General features: G+C 37.8%; 1 protein-coding gene across 6 annotated transcripts in view; it reads left to right on the top strand.

Moving 5' to 3' along the window:
- Atp2c1 (ATPase secretory pathway Ca2+ transporting 1) overlaps positions 1–17,255 on the top strand; it is a 109,495-nt gene extending 92,240 nt beyond the window's left edge. For all 6 annotated transcript variants that reach the window (XM_029481803.1, XM_029481805.1, XM_029481804.1 and 3 more), the window contains 8 exons: positions 4,798–4,848; positions 5,863–6,029; positions 7,348–7,416; positions 8,730–8,846; positions 10,588–10,735; positions 11,125–11,220; positions 13,857–13,998; positions 15,420–17,255. In XM_029481803.1, the coding sequence (XP_029337663.1) occupies positions 4,798–4,848; positions 5,863–6,029; positions 7,348–7,416; positions 8,730–8,846; positions 10,588–10,735; positions 11,125–11,220; positions 13,857–13,998; positions 15,420–15,550 (921 nt within the window). In that variant the 3' untranslated portion in view covers positions 15,551–17,255. The remainder of the gene's footprint in view (positions 1–4,797; positions 4,849–5,862; positions 6,030–7,347; positions 7,417–8,729; positions 8,847–10,587; positions 10,736–11,124; positions 11,221–13,856; positions 13,999–15,419) is intronic.
- Positions 17,256–17,739: the final 484 nt, after the last annotated feature.

Here is a 17,739-nt window from a genome sequence, read left to right as displayed (position 1 = left end):
GATGATATCCTCCAGATACATCCATTTCCCTAAGAATTTCATAAATTCATTCTTTTTAATAGCTGAGTAGTACTCTATTATGTAAATGTACCACATTTTCTGTATCCATTCTTCTGTTGAGGGGCATCTGGGTTCTTTCCAGCTTCTGGCTATTATAAATAAGGCTGCTATGAACATAGAACATGTGTTCTTATTACATGTTGGAACAACTTCTGGATATATGCCCAGGAGAGGTATTGCTGGAACTTCCGGTAGTATTATGTCCAAGTTTCTGAGGAACCTCCAGGCTGATGACTTCTTTTTTGTTTGTTTGGTTTGGGTTTTGGTTTTTCGAGACAGGGTTTCTCTGTATAGCCCTGCCTGGAACTCACTTTGTAGACCAGGCTGGCCTTGAACTCAGAAATCCGCCTGCCTCTGCCTCCGGAGTGCTGGGATTAAAGGTGTGTGCCACCACGCCCGGCTATGACTTCTTACCTACTTAAGAAACTCCACATTGGGTGACAGGGAATGTTCCTGTTGTATTTCCCTCCAAAGCTTCTAACTATGAATACCTTTTCATGTACTTGTTTGCCATATTATGGTCTTTGTTTACATGGTCTGAATATTTTTTTAAAAATTACATTTTTTTATTTAATTCTGAGATTTTTAAAAGATCTGGTTCTTTTCAGGTTTTTTTTTTCCCCCCTTCCTGGTGTGGCTGCAGAGGTATTGAATTTGATCAGGTCTGGCTATCAGTGTTGACTTTCACGGGTCACGCGTGTGCTGTTACTTAAGAGCTTGGCCTACTAGGGTTACAGAGTACTTTCTCGGAGAAGTTTATAGTTTTAGGGCTTTTTATTTTAGCCAGGGATCACTTTGAATTTTAATTCTTACATATATTGCAGAGGTGAGAATTTGTTTTGTTTTGCATAGTATTTTATTGCTCTTGTACCATCTGAAAAAGGTTGCTTATTTGGCATTGAAATGCATCTTTAATTCTAATGCTTTTGTAGCAGATTATTTCTCAAAAAGAAAAGACATTCCCATTTAATATCACATAGTAACTTCTTTAAAGCCAGATTTCCTTTTATGAAATTCGTTTTACTATCTGAGTATGCGTCATGGAGACTTTATAGAACCTGGTTGTCATATACACAAGGTACATATGAAGTTGGCATCTAAGGATTTGGGCAGCATTATTTCTTCCATGTTGTTAATGTGTGTGTGTGTGTGTGTGTGTGTGTGTGTGTATGTATTGATATGTCCTTCAACATAAGTACTTATCTGGCATTTATTTGGTTAGCTGTTGTAGCTGCTATCTGTTGCCAGTAATAATAAATGTACTGCCTCTTTTATCTCAGTTTATACTTAAAAGCTGCCTTTTCAGAATACAGAATTTCTTTAAATTATATCAACATCTTAACTTACAGCTTTTTATATATATATAATGTGCATATATTATATGTATCTGTAATATTTTTTCTGATTAGATAATTTTCTACAATAGGCACTATTATATAATTAACGATTATTTAATTATTAGCTATGAACAGTTGATTTATTAATTATTAATAAGCATTATTGTACCATAATACTTATTGTAGAAAATGTAACAATAAGCTATAATTTATCCTATTAGTAATCTAATCCAAACACTCAGAAGTTATGACCCCACTTAGCACATTAACATGATAAGTTAACCCACTGTAACTGTACAATATGTATTTAACAAAAACAAACACACGGTTTGTACTTTATATATTCACAAGCATAAGAGTCATTTTATATAACTTCTGGATTTCTGAAATCATGTTACTACTAGAAAATATACGCCTTTAATGGCTATACTATATTTTGTGTGGCTGTCTATTGTGCATGAATATATGCTATGTATATGTTTATATAACCATTTTCTTATGTTTTAGCATATGTATTTTTACTGTGAATACTATTTTAATGATAACAGTAGCAACCAGGAGCGCATATATTATACATATCTTACTTACAGTCACTTTCTAGGGGATGACTATTTAGCACGAGTTTTGATTTTAGGATAAGTGAGGAAGGTGGCACCGGTTCCAGGTCTGTTATTTTTAGGGCTTTGACAGACCGGTATTCACTTTGCCCACCATGAGTTTTATGTAGACCTGTCCTGTTGCTTTATGATGCCCTTGCTGTTTCACTAATTTGTTCTTTGCTTTAAGACTGTAATGGGGTTGAAATTATATCGTAAGTAGCCTTTCCAGGCTGGCTCTTTTGACTAACCAATGTACATTTATTGTTCCACCATGTACTTTCCTGGGTTGAGCTTGCTCACTGTGACTTGCACTTGAATGTATGACTGACCCTTTGGAAGGGCATCTGGTTAATCCATATCTCAGAGCCATTGAGAGTGGGAGGACATTGGTACTGGGAGCCCATTGCTATAACTTACAAATGTATTATCTGATATATAGGTCTCAACATATTCTGATGCTTTAGGAACATATGCATATGTAGGAACAAATGTGTGTGGTGATACGTACCACATGGAAAAGACCAAGTAATCATTGCCAGTTTGGTTTGTGATGGATCTGCTTGGTTTGAAAGTGGCTGCTTCTATTTTTGAGATGAAGTCAGAAGTTTTGAATGTTAAGGTCTTAGAATAAGTAAAAGATATATTTATTGCGTATCATTAAACATGCTAGTATATAAAGGAGCGCATCTTCAGTCAGACAGTACCAGGCTTTTTATCATTGGTAGCCTAGAATAGTTACAGAGAAGTCTCTTGCCAAGTTTGAATATAAATTATGTGGAACAAAGCCCGTGGCAGAAAGTTAGTCCTCACCATCAGGCTTTATTTGAATCTGCTGTATATCCTATGGCCTTGCCAAACACTTAGGCTGACATTTCAGGATAGCACATGCTTAATGAGTAAGTTCTGAATACTTAGGTTTCTACATATACAGGTATGAGGGTGTTTTGAATATTTATGTAGATTAGTTTTCTTAAAGATTCATTTAATTGCTAAAGAGAGCTCACCAGGCGTGACTACTCAGACACCATTTATAGTCACCAGCGGGGACTAGACTCAGCCATCTGTGACCTAAGTGTAAAGTTTTAGGGTAAGGGAATTTTAAAGGCAAAAACTATGTTCTGCCATATCTTGTTTGGCAGCTGCAGGGGAGGGTTTTGCAGAAGCAGGCAGTTCAACAGAAGCTAAGATGATTTAGCTGGGGGCATTGACCTTGGGATCCTAGAATAGAGTTGGATAATTTTCCATGGAATTTTCCATCAAGGGACCACATTTAGTGAAACCCAAAATGGCCTTAGCCAGAATACAAGACAGAGGAGGAACCTATGCACTATCTGAATAGAGGTTGAACTTTATTCTTAATTGAAGAATAATCTCCAAGTATGTGTCATGTGATTCCTGGGCCCATAGGACATTGGGCATCATCAGTAATGAATGCTGGAGTTCAACTCAATCTTTTCCCTAAGAAAAGATTGGTTTCAGACTTTAAAAAGAGGAAGCAGGAGTGGTGTGTATGACGGCACTGTGGTTCACTCAGTTGTTTGTTTATTGGCAGACATCTCAAGAGCACTGAAGGTGCAGGGGAACCTTTGCCATCATGGGTAGCATGACTTAAAAGGAAAAGTGAAGATGAAGGAAAAGGGAGAAGAGCTAAGGTGGGAGGGCATGGGATATGAACTCTCACTTTTGCTTAAATGTCATGAAAAATCTGATCAGTGAGAGGGAAGAATTTTAAGAATTTCTGTGATGGTAAACTCAAGCGGGTGAGTCAGGATTATAAGTTCATCTACAGTAGATGGCGGCAGGGATTGGAGTGTTTTCTTTGGAGTAGGAAATAAAGTTGTCTTCTGAGAGCGAGACTGGAAGAAGGGTTGGACTGGAGGAGTGAGGAGAGAAACCTAACATGAAATAATCCTCCAGGACTTTAGAAAAGAGTGTGTTGTGTGGGTGTGAGAAACAGAATGGCTTTTAGATACTAGCAAGGTTGATCATGATGTCAGAATTCAGGTGTTTGGGAAATGAGAGGTTGGAAGATCTGGAATGTGAATGCGTACAAAGAGTGAGAAGTAGCAACTCGTGTGACACTGACAACTGTGAGTCTGTGAAGGAGAATAGGGTCATGCCAGTCAGCTCCCCTTCTTCATTCTCCTGCTGGTACTGTGTTAGAGAGCTGTGAGGGCTACCAGTGGTGGATAGACAATTTTGGATAAAACAAGGCAAACCTTAAGGACACAGACACACTGTTCTGGTTGGCATCGGAGCACAGTGAAGGACTGCATAGATGATCATGAAAAGAGATTAATTCTGGTGGAAAAACGTGATCATTAAGCGGCTTTGAATTACAGTTGAGAGGCTTGTGAATTATTCCAAATCAGGAAGGAATACCTGCATGACACTGTAAAATGACTGCCCAGACATTGGGAAGCAGAAGCTCTCATCTGAGTCAGACCATAGAGAAAAGCCTGTTGTACACCAGTTGTGAGAACACAGTTGTGAGAATAAAGAAAAAATTTCCCCCTTTTTCATTTCTAAAATACTCCAAAAATAAAGTTGTTTTCTCTTCGTAGTCTTACCTAAATTCTATAAATAAGGTTATGTATGATTTATTTAGATTGTTTTTTCTATGATTAATATACCCTTTTCTTTGGTATAGGTCTAATCCCTGCATGAGGCGAATGTTAGCACGTATATGGCATTGATTAATTTCAGTCTTTGTGCCAAATTAAGTTGTAAAAAGTGTCATTACGTAGAAATACTGCTACTTGTTAACACTGTGTATTTTCAATGTTTTTGTGTTTTAACAGGTTGCAGTATTTTACAGAGCAAGCCCAAGACACAAGATGAAAATTATTAAGGTGGGTGTCTGAAAACCAAATTATCTTAAACTATACAAAATGTTTTAGCATTTCTTTTGTTGCAAAGAATATTGATAGAATATCAAGGTTCAAAGTATTGTGAGACAAAACTTATACTTCTGGAAGAGCTTGACAGAAAAACAGGTTAGTTGGCATAGGAAGCCATAGAAGGAAGCTGTAAAGTATTTCCAGTAAAGCCTCTTCAGACAGAGAGAGGAAGTGTATTCCAGTGTGAAAAGACATCCTTAGACACTGTGCAAACCAATGTAAGACAGGTGTTTTATGAGAGTGAACAGTGTAAAGAAGGCTTATTATTTCTGTGAGGTCCTTAACAAAGCTGTGTTTTAGAAGTGTATCATTAAGTAACTTGTCATTATGTGGAATGTTTCACAAATAAGGGAGCTGTGTCAACAGGCATTAGGAAGGTTTAAGTTTCAGTTGCTGTCTTGCATAAAGCCTCATTGGCTGGCATTGTTCTGTACCATTTGATTGATGTATAAAGCAACTTAAATTGTTTCCTACGTTGATAAGCAGGTTTAATTATGGTAGCTAGTTATTGTAAAGTTCAGAGCCTCTCAGCTTAGAGGTTGTTGACATTTTAGTGTGGGTTGTTTGTAGACAGGAGTTATAGGGGTCTCCTGGGTAAGTTAGAATGTTTAGTTTCATCCTTAGATCCTACTTAGTAAAAGCCAGTGCCATCTTACAACTCAAGAGAGTCAGAACACCCCACATTGTTACTGTTCTCTGGAACACAAAGTACCCCTGGTTATTAACCACTGGACATCTGACTGTCACAGTTCACATATGCAGTTCTCTTGGCAATACTATTTGTAATATTCTGTAAGCTTTATTTTATAAAGACTTTCATGTATTCAGGCTGACTGAAAAATGAGGTTATACAGATTTTTAATCTTCTTCATTTTGTGAAAGATGGTTGATAATACCTCTTTATCTGATTTAAACAGTGAGGGTAATTCTCCGGGCTTTACCTTTCTTTTCTCTGCTTCTCTTTAGTCTCTACAGAAGAACGGGGCAGTTGTAGCCATGACAGGAGATGGGGTAAACGATGCAGTTGCTCTCAAGGCTGCAGACATTGGAGTTGCGATGGGCCAGACTGGCACCGATGTTTGCAAAGAGGCTGCAGACATGATCTTGGTGGATGATGATTTCCAAACCATCATGTAAGACATTTGCTTTTCTCTCCTTCGTGCATCGTGCCTTCAGACAATTCAGCTCAAAAAGAATTGGCAGTATATGTCAGATGAAACATTTTGGGGGGATAATCTTATGTAATTCAAGAGAAAAGTATTTGTGTAAATGGAACAGACATAATAAATGATGAAATATCCAGGGAGTGCCAGCCAGTTGTCACATTTTTCTAGGCATAAAATGGTGGTGCAGCAGTGACTCTTGCTCCAGAGTCTTTGTTGTGGTTAAGTGGAAGTTACAAGAAACACTATGTAGCATTAAAAGTTGAGTTCACATTCATGTTACTTTCTTATATGAGTAAGTGTTCTTGTTGCCCTCGTTTCATGATCCAGCCTTAGCTGTGACTGCCTTAGCTACTCCAGTGTAATGAGGTGGTGGAAGCCTGCGCTGCTTCCCTTCCACAGCCCGCAGTGACCCTAGTGTCACTGCTTGCGGTCGGTGTTGAATTGTGATCCCAAGTCCTGCTGTGCTCTTTACTTCTGTGTGGCATGCAGACTTCATATTTGCCAGCTTTTTGCAAGGAGAGTAGTTTTTCTCCCATTCTTGAAGTTATCTAAAAATCCCAGAGGATGCAGTTATTTTATGATTGCACCTTTTCCTAGACTCAGCGAAGTGAATGCAAGAATTCTTCAGTAAAATTTTTTAAAGTACATTTTTGAATTCTTCAAAACATATTAATTTAATAGTTATGTAGGACAGTAACCTCCATAATTCTTATATAACTCATTGCCATTTAATTTTTGACATATGTTAATTTAACCTACTAAGAAATAGGAGCTGTGAAAGATATAGAATGTCATTGTTTTTCTATCAGAAATGTATAATATTATTTTGTGTGGAGAGAGATAATACACGTTTTTTATGTTGAGCATTTAAAAAGATTTCTTTTTAATTACATGTTGAGTGTACATACTGGTGCAGGTGCCTTTGGAGACACCTGAGTTGGCAGTTCCCCTCAAGCTGGATTAGAGATGGTTGTGAGCCATTTGGCCTGGGTGCTGCGACTAGAGCTCTTTTGCAGGAGCAGTGTGCCTTCTGAGTACTGAGCCATTGCGTCAGCCCTATCAGGGATTGTGGTTTTTAAAGAGGATTTGAATATTATATAATGAAAATAGTTTAAATTAGAGCTCAATTTTCTGGTAAATTAAAATATTTCAATGTTTCTTAATCTTACTTATCAAAAGAAATTTTTTTGTAAGTGCTAATTGTTATTTGATTGGAAACTAAGTTTCAAGATGCATAGGCATATTTTATGTGATATTTTCTTATTTGCTTATTTTTAAATTTCAGGTCTGCAATAGAAGAGGGTAAAGGCATTTATAATAACATTAAAAATTTTGTTAGATTTCAACTGAGCACGTAAGTTTGCAAGAACTTTTTTACCCATGGGTCTTCTAGAGAAATTATTTGAAAAGTAAAATTATGACCTCTATTTGTGAAAATTACTTATTAGTAGTTTCTAAAAAGGCCATTAACATACTATTTAGGTCATACTAGATATTATAATCATGTAGGGATGATTTAAAATATATGACAAATATATAAACAATAGGTAGATTTTTTTTGCCATTCTATATAAGTGACTAGGACTTTGACATTTGAAGGGATCCTGCAAATTCTCTTGGTAACTGAGGGATACGTGCGTAAACTTCTGGGGTTTATTTAATTGCCGCTGACATGAAAAGAGGATGTGTCACATCTCAGTAATGTGTCACATCTCAGTAATGTGTCACATCATCTCAGTAATGTGTCATCTCAGGAATGCTTCTTGGTTATCTCTATCTCAAATAGGATAGATTTTATATACCCAAAAAGGGGTTAAATAGTTTTGAAAGTGTTGCTCTGTAGGTTTAAAAACCTTTCATTGGGGCTTGATGGCACATGTCTCCAATCCCAGTGTAGAAGACTGAGGTAGAAGAGGCCAGAGGCCCAGCCTGTCTTCCTTAGAGAGAGCCTCTGTCAGGATTGGAAGGTCTTAACTACTTTTGCTGTTGTTGCCTATGCATTAAAAACAAGCTTTTTGTTGTTGTAGTTAAATACTCTTAGCTTGCTAATCAGGGTGACTTTCACTTTTGATCCCAACACCTGGGAGACTGAGTAGATTGTTGTGCCAATCCAGTCTACATTAGGGAGACCCTGGGCTGCAGCATTAGACTCACTTTCAAAAACAACAAACAAAAATTGTTAACTTCTTAACAAAATATTCATATGACTGAAGTATGAGTCAGCTGAATTAATAGAATTTTTTAAAAATATGTAGAACATTATTTTTTTGTTTTGTGTGTGTATGTAGTAAATGTGTGGATGTGCACATGTCTGTGTACACGATATGTGCTTGCATGCAGAGCTCAGGTGTTGACATTGGATGTTTTTCTCAGTCATTTCCTGCCTTAAGCCTTGATAAGTGAACCTGGGGCTCACTGATCAGCCCGCTGGCTACCCAGTTAGCTGCAGGGGGACCTTCTGTCTACCACCCCAGCACTGGGGTTACAGGCATGCACTCCTGCCCTAACTTTCCACTTGGTTTGCAAGGATCTAAACTTCGGTACGCATGCTTTCTCAGAAGTATTTCACCAACTGAGCTGGCTCCCAGCCGCAGTAACATGAGACTTAAGTGCTAGTAAATATATACAATTTATTGCTCTAATTTTTAAATGACTCTTTTTTAACAGGAGTATAGCAGCACTAACTTTAATCTCATTGGCTACGTTAATGAACTTTCCTAACCCTCTCAATGCAATGCAGATTTTGTGGATCAATATTATAATGGATGGACCCCCAGCTCAGAGGTAAGTGTGTATTTACAAACTGAAAAGACAAGACAGGTGTGAATAAGACATCAAACCTTCCTCATGACTTTCCAGTAATGTGCTTCTTAGGCATTGTCATGTGTGTGTGTCATCTTAGTTTTGGTTGTCCAGTCATTCACTGGAGCTCTGATCCTTTACAGTACATGAGGTGCCAGCCTTTGGATAAGAACAGAGAGGGAATGAATAATCACAGTTCTTGTGTTTAGGACACAAGCTGTGTTCTAAGAACTGGATGTAATGGAGAAATTTCCTGCAGTCTGTTTGAACAAATTAATAATAAACTCAGTCACCACTAATGGATTGGTGTTGCACTGAGGGAAGAAATCAGTTACTGTCATTTAACCAAAATTGAGCCAACATTTAAATTGTTTGCTTCACTCTTCTGTTTTCTGTGTCTTCTGTTTTCTGTGATATATGCCTGCCTAAAGGCTGTCTTGTGTCTCTGTGTGTCTTGTTTCTGTGTCTGTCCCCAATAAAGGGCTCCTTTATTGAACAGCACAGAAAGTGTCACACATAGAAGGAATGAGCAATACTTTAGAACAGTCTTAACCAGAGCTTTAACTGGAATTAAGTCACTGACTCAACAATCAACAAACACCACTTACAGATATCCATTTTATAAGGTCCCTTTTAATCTATTTGTTGTTTCCAGCAAATGATTATAATGGACCATGAATATATACATGAAAACACATATGTAATACACTGGGCCAGGGACATAGAAAAGTATGTAACTTAAGACGGCTATGCATTAGCTTATGCTATAAAAGTCGATTACATGGGAAATCCAAGGCAAGATGGATTGGTTTTGTTATTGTTCTCTTAAACACAGGTTCCATATGCAGAGTACATAGTAGGATACCAGTTGTGAGTCACTGCCTGAGGTCTAGCAAAAGTTCATAATACTGCATCAACACCATCTCCAAGTTCACTTTCATAGCTGAGTTCTGTTTAAAAGCCTTGGTAAAATATGTGTGCAAAGATTTCAGTGTCTCTTATTTTTTTAGTACTATGGTAGTTGAATGATATCTGTCATGGCCATCACAGCAAATCTCCTAATCAAAGACATCTTTGCATGGAATGTGTTTTTTGTCTTGGTAGGTTAGAAATTTCAGAAATCAATTCATATGTTTTTTTTTTTTTTTTTTTTTGGTTTTAGAGACAGGGTTTCTCTGTGTAGCCCTGGCTGTCCTGGCACTCACTTTGTAGACCAGGCTGGCCTCGAACTCAGAAATCTGCCTGCCTCTGCCTCCNCTCTGTGTAGCCCTGGCTGTCCTGGCACTCACTTTGTAGACCAGGCTGGCCTCGAACTCAGAAATCTGCCTGCCTCTGCCTCCCAAGTGCTGGGATCACCACGCCAGGCCAATTCATATGTAAATGAAACCTTTTGAAAGTTAGCTAGCAAGTTCTCCTCTTACCTTGCCAAATGTATAGATGTGGAAAGTGACAAATCAGCAAGTCTCTATTGCCCTCACTTCTTGCCATCCTCTTTTTTCCTCTCTGTCCCCCACTTCCTTCCTCCTGCTAATTGGTACTAGAGACATCTGCTATCATGTCTAGCAGTGGTAATGTTTAAATAATCATAGGCAGTGATTTTTTTATGATCCAACATCTTGTTTTCAAAAGAAAGCATTTAATTTCCTAGCTAATAGAAGCTAGTTAGGTTATTAAAGTATGTGTAAAGAACATTGCAAAGTACTTTGTTCTCTTTGTTTTTAAGCCTTGGAGTAGAGCCAGTGGATAAAGATGTCATTCGAAAACCGCCTCGAAACTGGAAGGACAGCATTTTGACAAAAAACTTGATACTTAAAATACTTGTTTCATCAATAATCATTGTTTGTGGGACTTTGTTTGTCTTCTGGCGAGAGGTATGTTCACTGGATAAACTGCTGTGTTACCATGCATCTGTGTAGTCAGATTCCTAGTAATTTTGGTGTACAGATGATTGACAAGTGAAGAACCCCTCTGAGTGAAAAGCGCAGGCTGAGAGAATATAATGTAACGCAGTGAGCCTTTAGTAAAGTACCGTGTGCATGCAAGTTTGAGCAGAATAAGGAAATCTCAGTCCTTGCATAGCAGTGTTCTCATGAGATTTTTTTTTTTTAACTTTTATGCAGACTGTTTGTTCACTAGGTGGTCTGTAGAAAATTCAGATGGGTTTCATGTTTAGAATGAAGCTATTTCATTTTAAAAGCATGCGGTGTTACTCAGCCACCAAGAAACAAACAAACAGTCGTTTTGTCTTTCTTCTTGGCAGCTTCGAGACAATGTGATAACACCCCGAGACACAACAATGACCTTCACTTGCTTCGTGTTTTTTGACATGTTCAATGCACTGAGTTCCAGATCTCAGGTATGCTCACATGGTCATTCACCTCTGAGAAGAATAACCTTTCCTAGGGAGCAGATGGAAATTAGGGAGAGTTTAGCTTTGATTTTTGTTTTTGTTTTGTTTTGTTTTGTTTGATTTTTCGAGACAGGGTTTCTCTGTGTAGCCCTCGGCTGTCCTGGAACTCACTCTGTAGACCAGGCTGGCCTCGAACTCAGAAATCCGCCTGCCTCTGCTTCCCAAGTGCTGGGATTAAAGGCGTGCGCCACCACTGCCTGGCCTAGCTTTGATTTTTGTAGCCACGGATTACATATATTTTTCTATAAAGATGTTCCTTGGTCAACAGTAAAGATGAGATATTTGATCTCAGATGGTGTCCGATCTTCAATTAATAACTATAGGATATATTTAATTTAGATTAACCTAGGACAAACTCCATGGGGGCTGTAAACATATTAGTCTCATTTTACAAAGCCTTGTGAAAAGGACAGTGTGTTCCTTGCCACATCTGTCATGGTATCAGAGTTTAAGAGTCTTAACTTGTTTTCTTTTCATGTTGTACATTAAGCTGTGCTTGCATTTTCTTCTTAGCTAGCATCAGAACCCGGGGTACTTTCTGGAGCACAGTGTCCTTGAAAACTAGGTTCGTTTGCGTGGCCATTCAGTGCAGTTGCAAGCGCTTTATGCACTCCGGTTTCTCTTTGGCACCTAGAAGTCTTCTACCCTTTGAAGGCTGCTATGAGTCCTTAACTGTTAGCACTTTTCACATTAGAGCTTTCCAAGTACAGTACTTTATCACTAGACTACTTTAGAAGCTAGTACTTCTAGTAGTAGTCTAGTGTTTCTTTTATGAAAGGCAGTTTTACTTTTTTTATACACACATAATTATGTGTATTTGTTGAGTAAGAGTTTTGGGTTGTATACATTAGTGAGTGGATAGAGAAGATTTCACAATATATTAATGAAATTTATTAATACTTTGGGGGTATTTTCTTAGTTAATGTTCTATTTCTGTGACACCATGACCAAGGCAACTCAGCAGTTGGGGCCTGTGTACAGTTTCAGTCTTAAGTGCATTATCATCATGACAGAGAACATGGTGGAAGGCAGGCATAATGCTGGAGAACTAGCTGAGGCTATATCCTAACCCACAAACAGAGAAAGAGGGGTGGAGAGAGGGAGGAAGAAGGGAGGGAGAGAGAAAAGACACCCCCAGTGACAGGATTCTTCCAACAAGTCCACACCTCCCACTCCTCAAATAGTGCCACTCCAGAAGTGGTGACTGAGCATTCAACTAGAAGAGCCTATAGGGCCATTCTTATTTATACCGCCACAGACACTAAAGTAAGTTCTCTTTTTATGGGCTCATTGTTATAATTGATTTTTTTTGGGGGGGGGGGAAGTGCCTGCTTTTTTTTTTTTTTTCTTTTGCTTTTGTTTTTTTGAGATGGCCTCTCTGTATGCCTTAAGCCAGCTTTGAACTTGAGATCCTCTCATACAGCTCCCTGAGAATTGAGATCACATCACAAGCAGGCACCACTGTGGTGCGCTGAGCAACCCTTTTCTTTCACTCTGTGTGTGTGTGTGTGTGTGTGTGTGTGTGTATGTGCGTGTATGTGCGCGCGTGCGCTGAGTGTATGAATGGCATATGTGTGGAAGGGCAAGATAGGCTGGACAGTGATCCCCTGCATCTTTTCTGTTTCCACAGACCAGGGCTGGCTAGCCCTGTCACTCTTGGCTTTTCCTGTTGGTGTTGGGGATCTAAACTCCCTAGCCTGCATTTATTTTCCTTTAATCTTAATTAAAATACGATTACATCATTTCCCTCTTTCTGTTCCTCCCTCTAGACCCTCCCATGTGCCCTTCCTCCAGTCCTTCATATCCCACTACTCCTTTTCAAATTGATGGCCTCTTTTATTCATTGTTATGCATATATGTATAAACATAGAAATATATAAATATAACCTGTTATGTTTAATTTTCTGTTGTTTGAGAATCGTGTGTGTGTGTGTGTGTGTGTGTGTGTTTGTGTTTGTGTTTTGGTCAAATCTACCTCTCATTCCTTTCTCTCCAAATCCTCCCTTGTTGACCCCTTTCTGCACTTAAATTGCTTTTTTATTTTTAAATTTGCTGAGTCTACATAGTGTTGTCCATGTATCCATGGCCATAGGGCAGTCATACTTGAGCAGGGCTAGTGTCTCAGGGCACATACTGTGAAGAGTGCGTACCCCCCCCCCCCATCTGTTGCCAGTAGCTTCCTGTCTAGGCTTGAGACCTCATGACCCATTCTGTCCAACTGAGCTTTAGCTGGCTGGTTCTTGTATGGGTCTTGAACATGCAGTCAGTTGCTTATAAGTGCATATGTGCGGTATCCCTGATGTGTGCAGCAGCCCCATCATATGAGCAAATGTAGTTTTACTACAGGTCCCCGCTACTTTTGGCTCTCATAATCTCCCCTCACTTTTGATAAATAAAAAACGTTGGACTAGAATTTATCTTTAGTGTATATGGATTTTATAAAACTAATAAAGTTAAGATATTTTGTGGTTTGACATGATAGAATTCAATGATAATGATTATTCACAATTGAACCCAATGTAATCGTGGTGCCATTTCTGTGATCAGGGTAGACTAATTGGAACTCTGTGTTTTCCCAACAGACCAAGTCTGTGTTTGAGATTGGACTTTGCAGTAATAAGATGTTTTGCTATGCAGTTCTTGGATCCATCATGGGACAGTTGCTTGTTATTTACTTCCCTCCTCTCCAGAAGGTTTTTCAAACTGAGAGCCTGAGTATACTGGGTAAAGAAAATGCTGTATGATTATTGCTGTATCCTTAAAATGTGTCTGTCATAGTAAAAAGCTCTTTTTAAGTAGGAAGAGAAAAATAACTGGCGGGACTTGTAACAAGGTCTTTTATGTTTGCGTATCAGACAGTCAGGGAAAACTTGTTTTCATTTACTTGGTCTCCCACCCTGTATATCATATCAGTTGTTACAAAGTCCTGTTTAGTGATGCTGAAATACAGCAACTCACAAAACCTGTTGTAGATTAATTGTACTTTACAATATTATATTTAAAAACATGAAGATTTCTATCATGAAATGAGAGAACTTTACTTGCTTACTGAATATCAAATTGATCTTAAAACTTAATCACTTTAAAATAAACTTAGTATTCCATCATTCTTATTTCATGAAATCTCCATTTGACTCAGGAGTCATTAGCTTTTATAATGTTTCTGAGGAAATTATTATCCTTTTATATGGCATGCATTAACTATATGGTACAAGGGTGGGTGTGGAGCTTGTTGGTAAGCCCTTTGTGTGGTCCAGATTACAGACAGCCACCACCAACAAAATGCATTCAGAATTTATCGTCTCAAGTGTGCGGGAGAGAACATGTGGAAAATGGGCCCTTCATTCTTAGATTTTTTTTTTTTTGTTATTTTTTGTATTTATGAAGTGAGTTTTATAGTCTGTTTTTTTGATACAAGTTTAGTGGTTTTGGTGTAAGTTGAAGTTCACCTTAAAGTTTGAACTAGTTTTAATATTTTAATTCTATATTCACATAGCTTCCACTTTTTAAAAAGCTTAATTTAAAAAAAAAAACTCCAGTTTTTTAGGCAATAAAGAAAGAATAGAGAGTGTGAATCCTATTACAAGACAGTTTTCTAGACTTGAAGAATACCATTGGAGAGTTCACTGCTTCTTGAGTAGTGCTTTGCAAAAGCCTTGCGATCTATCAAAGAGGAAACCCTTGGCATTACTATTAAAAGTTAGTTATGTGAATCTTAAAGTCAGGGAAGGTTGTCACAGAGTCTGGGTTCTAGTTCTGACTTCTCTCTCAGCTCTGACTTTAAGGTTACTTGAGATTTATCTTTCATATGTACTTTCAAGTGTTGTTATTAGTGTGTGTTTGTGTGTGTGTGTATACAGGCACGTGTGTCACAGCTCATGTACAGAGGTCTGAACAGCTGTCACAGTCACCTTTAACCTTCCACCGTGGGTTCCAGGGGTGAGCTTGGATAGTCCACCTCGCCCACGAGGCTTTCATCTCGGAGCCACCTTGCTTTCCCCTCATTTCAACATTTTTAACTTAAGGGAATGATTGATCCCTACCTCCTGAAATAGTTGTGAAACAGTGTGTTCTAAGGGGTAAGCTGTTGCTCTACATTTCAAAGTCTTGTCAAACTCTTTTTCTCTTTTTCTTTTCTCTTTCAGATCTGTTGTTTCTTTTGGGCCTTACCTCGTCAGTGTGCATCGTGTCTGAGATTATAAAGAAGGTTGAAAGGAGCCGGGAGAAGGCCCAGAAGAATGCTGGTTCAGCATCATCGTCTTTCCTTGAAGTATGATGCATATTGCATTTTTTTTTTTTTAATTTGCAAACTAGGAATTGCAGTCTGAGAATCATTTAGAAGGGCAAGTTCAAGAAGATAATGAAGACTTAAGGACTTTTTAACTTTCCATTGACTAAAAATGACCATTAATGTTAAAGACTTGATTTGAACTTTGTTGGTAGTCCCAAATGAAATTATGCAACTTTGAATAACACATTCCTTGATTTGAATTGGCTTTTGCAATTGAGTGGAACTTCAACATATGGGAAGTACTGAATTAAAAAATACAAAAGACAAAACCTGAACCACCTTCTGCACTTAAAGAATTCTAATGTACAAATACACTATCTGTCTTAGATGGATATAAATATTTTTTTTATTTTTAAATATTGTACTATTTATGGTTGTGGGGCTTTCTTACTAATACACAAATAAACTCAATCATTTAAAGGCATTCTATTTGGTTTAGAAATTGCCAGGAGTGCCATATTTCAGCTACTGTGCTTCCTTTTTCCTGAAATGTAAGCAACTGATACCTTGTGCTACCATTTTTATATTTCAAGTTGGTTTTTTTTTTTTTTTTTTTTGCACAGGATGTGACCACTGTCTAATCACTGTTCTTTTCTTTCTTTTTGTGACTGAAAAGCATATACTGCAATTGAAGTAAATGTTTGCTCTTCTTAGTAAGTGTAAATGGTTGTTTTTGGTTTTTTGTAGTTTTGTTTTGCATAGAGGTATGAGTCCTTGATCTAGCAGAATTAGTTCAGGGCTGTTATTGGCATTACAGTTAGAGTAATTGTAGTTAACACACAGCCATAGAGTCAAAAACAATTAAGGCTGGGTTGGAATTTAAAACATTATATTAACATGTCCATGTTTAGTTTAATACAGTTCTGCTTTGTCAGTATCATTTTGTCATTTCTTCTTTATAAATCAAACACTTCAGCTGAATAATTGACCTTTATTACTGTTTCATATTTGTATTTTTAAGTCTATTTCTTAGAGAGTATAGACTAGTATACTTACAAAATAGAAAAGTCCCAAACTCAGAGAGATAGCATATGAACCAGGGTGTACATTGGAAGATCCTGTGCTGGCCTCCTCCTCCGGATCCTCTAGGCAGCTGCCTTGGCCTAGATTGTAGCACAACCCTGAGTCTGTCCCTTCTACCATTTGTTGTGCTGTCTTCTACTTCATTCAGTATGCTTGGGAAATAGATGAGTTTGTTCTGTGTAACACCATCAGTTTTTATAAAAGCTCGACAAAATAAAAGGTAAGTGTTTTGTATTTTATAACCTGTCAGGATTAACTGTTCCTAAGCTTGTTCAATATTACTGGTGACTGTCAACACTGGTGTGCTGTCATTGATAGGAGAGTTCTGTTGTTTGCGTCTGTACTACTGAAGCATGAACATAAGGGGCCAGGTGTCTGCACTTTGTTCTTATTCTTTCTGGCTCAACTGTCACATGTACATTGTTCTGTCTGATTAGGTGGAACGTGAAATCATTGTCTAACCAACTCTTAGAGGTTTGATGTCTCATAGCAAAGTTTTATAATGGTTTTTTACATTCTGTTCCAGACTTGAAAATTACATATTAAGTGCATATTCAGTCTTGTTTGTTTTACATTAGAGGTTGAGAATATGACTCATGAAATGAATGTGCCTATCTTTTCACTTGGTATTGAATTATAAAAATAAAAGGAGTTTTTCATAAGTTCACTAATGACTTCCTAGTTAGTATTGTTAATATTAAAATTATAACTATAGATGCCAAAAGATATAGAAAGTTTTATAGTTTTGAAAAAATATTTAATACAGATCCAGATTTCAGTCTTCCAAATTTTATTAGTCCAAATTAGGATGGATCAGTTGACTGTCCTAGAATCTAAGTGTCTGGTTTCACTCAGTCTCCTTATCCTAGGACTTCCGCCGCCACCGCCTACTCCCTTTGATTTTTTTTTTTCCTCCCATTAGGACAACTTCTTTAAGTTATTTGATTGCATAGGGGCTAAACATTAAAGAAAAGAGATATCCTTGAAAGAAATTCACCAGTCAGGTAGATAACTCTCAAATGCTAAAAGCTGAGTGCAGCCACACGGAGACATCCTGCGGGAAGTAACAGTGAAGTTCTATAACCCAGGAGCCTCCCTTAGGATTTGGGTTTTTCCAGCCTCATTAACTGTTTGCATGAGGACAGAACATG

Source organism: Mus caroli, chromosome 9, assembly GCF_900094665.2.
Source record: "Mus caroli chromosome 9, CAROLI_EIJ_v1.1, whole genome shotgun sequence".
In the NCBI taxonomy this organism is placed as follows: domain Eukaryota; kingdom Metazoa; phylum Chordata; class Mammalia; order Rodentia; family Muridae; genus Mus; species Mus caroli.
The sequence above is the reverse complement of the archived record's forward strand: the minus strand, read 5'-3'. Positions and strand labels throughout refer to the sequence as shown.